This window comes from Anguilla anguilla, chromosome 13, assembly GCF_013347855.1.
Source record: "Anguilla anguilla isolate fAngAng1 chromosome 13, fAngAng1.pri, whole genome shotgun sequence".
Classification (NCBI taxonomy): Eukaryota; Metazoa; Chordata; class Actinopteri; order Anguilliformes; family Anguillidae; genus Anguilla; species Anguilla anguilla.
This window is the reverse complement of record NC_049213.1, coordinates 25959061-25965060: the sequence shown is the minus strand read 5'-3', so window position 1 is coordinate 25965060 and position 6000 is coordinate 25959061. Positions and strand designations below refer to the sequence as shown.

Sequence of the window (6000 nt, the reverse complement as noted above, 5' to 3'; positions counted from 1 at the left end):
CTGTTAAGTCTCCTCGTCTGAAAACAAGAGGAGGAAGGGTCTCCTCCCCAGAGCTGCCAACTGAGGTTTTTTGAAAAGACAACAAAAGGCACAGTGCATAGACAAGGAAGTTTTATTTTAGTGGCCGTTGACAAATTTTCAAAAGTACAAATCGTTGGCTTTAATGCTGAGCAGAACACCATTGTAATACTCAATGACGCACGATGCATTGCATCCATACATTTGTAGCTCAAAACAGCTTCTACAAAAAAAGGATTGTGTGTATGTGTGGTTGTGTGTGTATAACATATACAGACCATGTCTCATTTAAACTTGCTGAACAGAATAGAGGGAAATGATAAAGTGAATTTAAAATTATCTGAAATTATCTCTGAATTGGGAAAGCCAGATGGAAAATCATTTTCATTTTAAAGCACTGTCAAGACAGTAGATCATCAAATTCTGGCAAGTAAGCCTTTTAGTGAAATTATGCACTAAGGGCCAGATTTATGTACAAAAAATAGCTGGCTGACGAGGTTATGTTGGCGCCTTTGCAGTCTGCCTGATATTAACATCTTATTTACTAAGGCTAGAGCAAATTATGCAATCAGCAAATGGTATTGCCTACTCTTCGCATATTGCATATGAATCAGAGCTTACACAGCGTAGTTAATAAAAAAAACTGTTTAGTGCATTAAATACGCAGTAGAATAACTCTGGCTATAATGGACCCATATAAATTCTGTAAGAGTTGATTTGACACTGAACCTTGTACTGTGTATCTTTATTGGATGTGAGGAAATGTATGTTCTGGTGCTACATAAGAATGTATACCAGCACTAGGCATAGCACAGGACCAAAGGTGTTCTGTGATATTCCAGCTGTGGCGGCAATTGCCGTTTGAATTAATCCAGATGCCAAATACTGTGATGTGGCAAGGAACTTGACTATTGTCAGGATGGAATGGGAAAGTTTTTCAGTTTACCATGATTTTTGGGGCAGAATGAGTCATATCTGCATCCGAAAAGTCACAAAAGGCTTAGTAAACCTGGCCCTAAGAATTTTTCAAAGGACAACCTCCTTGTGTGCAAACATGCTCTGGACACACTCCCATGCACAACCGTGTATGTTCCCCTGTCGCAAACCAAGCCTACATTGCTGCCCATCTCCAACCATCCACACACTTTAGCCTTCCAACAGGGACAATCCCAGTCACCACTAATAGCAAACTGATACACTCTAGTTTGAATAGGCTTGTTTCAGCACAAAGCTTCCAAATGGCATGGGCAGTGAAAACCTGTGAGGTGAGGAGCAAGAGATAGGTAAGGAGGAGCCATTTCCAGCGATTAACATCACAACCCATCACCACACATTTTATCAAAAACATATCAAAGATAACACTTCACTACAAAACACTTTGTTCCATAACAGCTGCACAGAGAAAACAGATGGGCTCTTCCTCCCTCTTTGTACATGAACGGAAAATCTTTAAATGCTTCAGCCAAGCCATGGCTGCACATCGGGGTCACAGCTGTGATATCATGTGCCCTTTCTCTGACCCAGGGTGCAGAGCTCCAGAGATGGACATTCAGGAGAACACTATGCTAGAATTAGCACCTAAACACACTAGGTTAGGATCACCGCCTACAGGCAGGCCTGCTCGCTGTGGGATGAGTTAGCCGTGTGCTCCACCTTCTCTTCGATGTGCACAGTTAGCACAGCCACCAAGACTCATGGCAGTGTGGGTGGGGTGATTTCAAAGGGCTAGGGCAAATCATTGCACTTCTCAGAACGAAACAATACTAATACACATCAACTACAATGAACAACTTAGCATCACGCTAAAACCATGCATTACATAGACATGCTGTTGGTGTGCCATAATTTTACCACAACACACCACAGAAGTGACCTGTAATTAAGTGCAGATATTCTGGTGCAGGTTCAAGTTTTCTGTGCCAGCATCAAATATGTAATTTCCACAAAAGAAAAAAAAACTAAGAACAAATGTCTATAATGAAAATTCCCCACTGTTCTACATTTCTGAGAACAGAGCATAATCATATGTGCACTGTATATTTATTTATATATAGATAAATATTCTGCTGTTAAGATTTACATGTAGTAGAAACCAGGTCATGCAGATATAAGACCAATAACATCACCCACAAGGTACAGCAGAAATAAATCAAAAGCATAAAATGAGGTCACCGGCAAATTTATTACAGGCGGGGGGCGGGGGTACCAATTAGAACCAGTCTCATTTCCGGGTAGCTGTCATGTGAGGCTAACTATACCTCATAGATTTGCATATAAAAAAATTTCACACCACCAGCAACAATTAGGTTATATTGAAACAATGCTGCCCCCCACCCCACAGTCAGGCGACGTGCCACCACAGACTCACCAACAGCAAGGCCACAGAAATCTGGTTTTTACGTTACACAATAAACAGCAATAGAATATAAACTTTCACTGCATTTTCCCCCACGTTTTGAGTCTTACAGACGGAAACATGCAGATGCTCGAAGCTGGAACCATTTTCTGGACCCAGTCTGACACAGAATAAAGAGTCCAGGATATTTTGCCCCTTGAAGGGCGGGGCCAGCCACTCTGATGGTAGATCGCTTCTGAGGAAGAGGCCACTCTAAATGTGTGGTCAAAAAGCCTGCGCCATGGACAGCTTTGGTGACTGTACCGTTTCAAAACATTTATCAAGGGAAAATCAATGATCTGCTGTGTGTATCATCATGTGTAACACCAGTGAATTCTGCAAGGTCCTACTGTACGTGAAAGCAGAGTGGTTGACAAGACACAGTCATGCCTCACCTTAGAGACTGTCCATTCATGATAAAGAGGATATGTTAGATATATAAATCAAGAGAAGTGATTAAAGTGGCCAATCACATTTGAAATGACTTGTGATTTTTTGCACAGGAGACAAAAATGAAGGCGTGAGGAAGGCAGGAGCGTGAATGAAATGAAATGAGGAGATGAGACGATAAGACATAAAAATGATTTTGTTACATTCTTTAATTCAAATAACATCTGTACAGCTGCAATTATGCAGAGGAAATAAAGAAATAACAATGGCAATATATCAATGTAGGGTCTACCCCAATAATAAATATTACCAGTATCTGGCGAGTAAAATGTGCCTTCTTAACCTGAATTTCAAAAGGTCGGTGTCATGCAGTAATTTCAAAAAAAGGGCTAACCTTCCACCTCCCATACAATAGGTGTTTTCAAGTGCAATAAGATATTCTCTCATCAAGCACTTTCACCACCATGACCCATGAGTTCAAATTTTTTGCAACACCACATGTCACCAGGAAAACATTCAGTACCTTTGGAATCATATGGGACGGCATGTGCTAACAGCATGTAGCAAAGAGCATAAACCATATTCAGATGCTTCTGCGAAGATGCACACAGCATTAAACACCAACCCAGAGCTTCAGGCAAGTGCCGAAGCGGTGAGAAAAGGGAAGGGGCTGGCAGCGACACAAAGGCAAGTCTCTCTATCTGTCCACGACTGTGGTGACTGACTGTCATCTTATGGGCGCTGATATATGGGCTCTGGAACAATTTCACGCCGCTATGACAGAATAATGAGTAGCAAGCGGTCACTTGGAACAAACAGAGAGGCTGGACGACAATGACACGCTCATGTTCAGGTCATGGAGGGACTGATACTGATAGGCGCCGATGGCTAACAGACTTCAAAGGGCTGCACTGGAAAGTGTCTTATTACTCACAGGGACGGTAGTAGCTGCAAAAATTAGGGTACTGAGGAGGAGGTTAAAGTGATGCTTTGCATTTATATGTTGCATTTGCCACGTGGAAACATTACAAAAAACTGAGAGGAAGGATGATTCTTTAAAAAGGCCAATAAGTATACATTTTATACACAGGCAGAGAAAATATTTATCTTGATTGGAAAGAAGAGGAAAAATACCAGAAAACAATCACTTGATACCACAACCCTCAAGGCACTGAATAATGCGTCATATCTGCCTTTTATCAGTGCCTTACTAAGACAGCATGATATCATTAAAATCCAATCAAAGCTTGAAATAGCTAACCCACAAGCCCAAGGGGATGCAGCGATGCACCTAAACTGACATTTAGTGAACCAAGCTAGCTGTCCGGTGCATCCGATTAAAAACACAGGACAGCAGAACTCTTTTAGATTTTCCCTACAGGAGTGTTCTTACTGACCTATGGGGTATAGCATGTGCATCACGTATGCTTACTGTCATCTGTGAGGGGACTGAACTGCTTATTGCAGGACAGGACTCCTCTGCTAAAGTCATTCTTCAGTAAACACTTCAGGGAAGAGTCACAGGGTTCACCAGCTCAAGCATACATCTCCAGGGACTTGGTTTTGTTTGGAAAAATTTTTAAGTAATGATAAAAACCCATACATAATTAGATGAAAACAAAACAGATCTACATTTAAAAATGAAAAACATTGTCTGAGCTCCAACTCCCAGAGAATTACCCATGATACACCTGGGAGGGGGAATGTTCCTCTTCCCCTCTGTATCAACGTTCTCCTAGTGACTCCCTCGACTGGCACAGAGTCCCTCCCCACCCTGGATTTTTTTTTTTTTTACACAGCAGCGCACCCTGGTGGGGGCAGCTGGAATATCTCAGTATTCCTGGCCAGACTGGGGTTCTGGGCTGCAGTGAAACAGGCTGCCATGGTGACGTGGTTCTGCTCAGACCCGGCTGGCTGGTTGGCAGTGGTATGTGCAGTTCTGGACACCATCGTGTTCTGGGCTCCCACCATCGCTCTTGGGACAGTCGCCAACACAGTCCGAGGCTGAGGGAACATAGCACAGCAGGAAAGCAGACAGAGTTCAAAAGAAAACCAGTTTAATGTAGAGTGAAAGTATGGATGGGGGAGGGGATTGAGCGTGTACAACCAATCAGCAGTAAGTAAGATGATTAAGTAGCCTGATTAACAGAGACATTTTTCTGAAATCAGACTATGTCACTGGGGCTAGCATTCGATTGGCATGCAGTTTTGACGTCTTGGGCGGGGAGCGGTCAGGGACACACTCACAGCCCTGCTCTTCATTTTCATCTTCTTCAGGCACAAGCAGGTTTCCGTGGCAGGGGCTGGTGGGTGTGATCTGGCTGGGGCCCTCCTGACTGGTTCCCAGCTGTAGTCTCCTCATGTGTCTGACCACCGCCGTGGCATTGAAAGCTTGCTGTACATACACATGCCGCCATTTATCACATGCACTTCCCATACACACAGCACAACAAACAGCCACCTGCTGCATGATCTCTATCGCCCTCCTTTGGCAGCTAGCCTAAATTACAATATGCTCCACCATTTGGTTGAAAGACATTCATAATACATCAGACATTCATAAATAAGCAACAGTCAAACAGTAGCACTGGTCCACTGGTCAAATTCTCTGCTTCCTCATTATGCCAACTGCTTAAGCACAGAAGGTGTTTCTTCAGTCAGAGCTGTAAAGAAGGGGAAGAGACCGGTGCTCACCTTCCACTTGCTTTTGGCAAAGTTCTTTTTAATCTGTGCGCTGACAGATTCATGGATGTTCTTGTCCAGGGCAGTGTCTCCAGCAATCCTGGAGGAAAGGGAAGGAGGATGGGTTCAGATAAGGCTGGGCACCTGGACCCAAATGCCCCAGTAACCTGACGAGCTGAATGTACACTGCTACACTGCCTGCTGAAACAACTGCTGCTGCCTAAGAAAGATATTGTTTCAGCGAGGAGCACATTCTGCTGTTTTCTTATCTTATCAGCCATTTATTTCTGTGCTTAAACTAATACGTGCTTCACTGGAAACCGTGTGGAGCAGTGGTGAGGGCATCAGGGTTTGCCAGTGGTCATAACCGGAAGATTGCAGGGTTGAATCCTGAGTAGGGACTACGTATGCGACCCTTATGAAAGGTGTTCGTCAGAAATACTTTAGTAAATATCCATGTGGTGCCAACGATTAATATCTAACCTCTTGCACACATTAACATGCCAAGCTGATCC

General features: G+C 43.4%; 1 protein-coding gene across 2 annotated transcripts in view; it reads right to left on the bottom strand.

Annotated features, from left to right (window-relative positions):
• Window positions 1–2988: 2988 nt before the first annotated feature.
• The window catches only part of camk1b (calcium/calmodulin-dependent protein kinase Ib), a 46258-nt gene continuing 43246 nt past the window's right edge, over window positions 2989–6000 (bottom strand). For both annotated transcript variants that reach the window (XM_035388316.1, XM_035388317.1), the window contains 3 exons: window positions 5498–5585; window positions 5051–5198; window positions 2989–4807 (listed from right to left, as the gene is read on the bottom strand). In XM_035388316.1, the coding sequence (XP_035244207.1) occupies window positions 4704–4807; window positions 5051–5198; window positions 5498–5585 (340 nt within the window). In that variant the 3' untranslated portion in view covers window positions 2989–4703. The remainder of the gene's footprint in view (window positions 4808–5050; window positions 5199–5497; window positions 5586–6000) is intronic.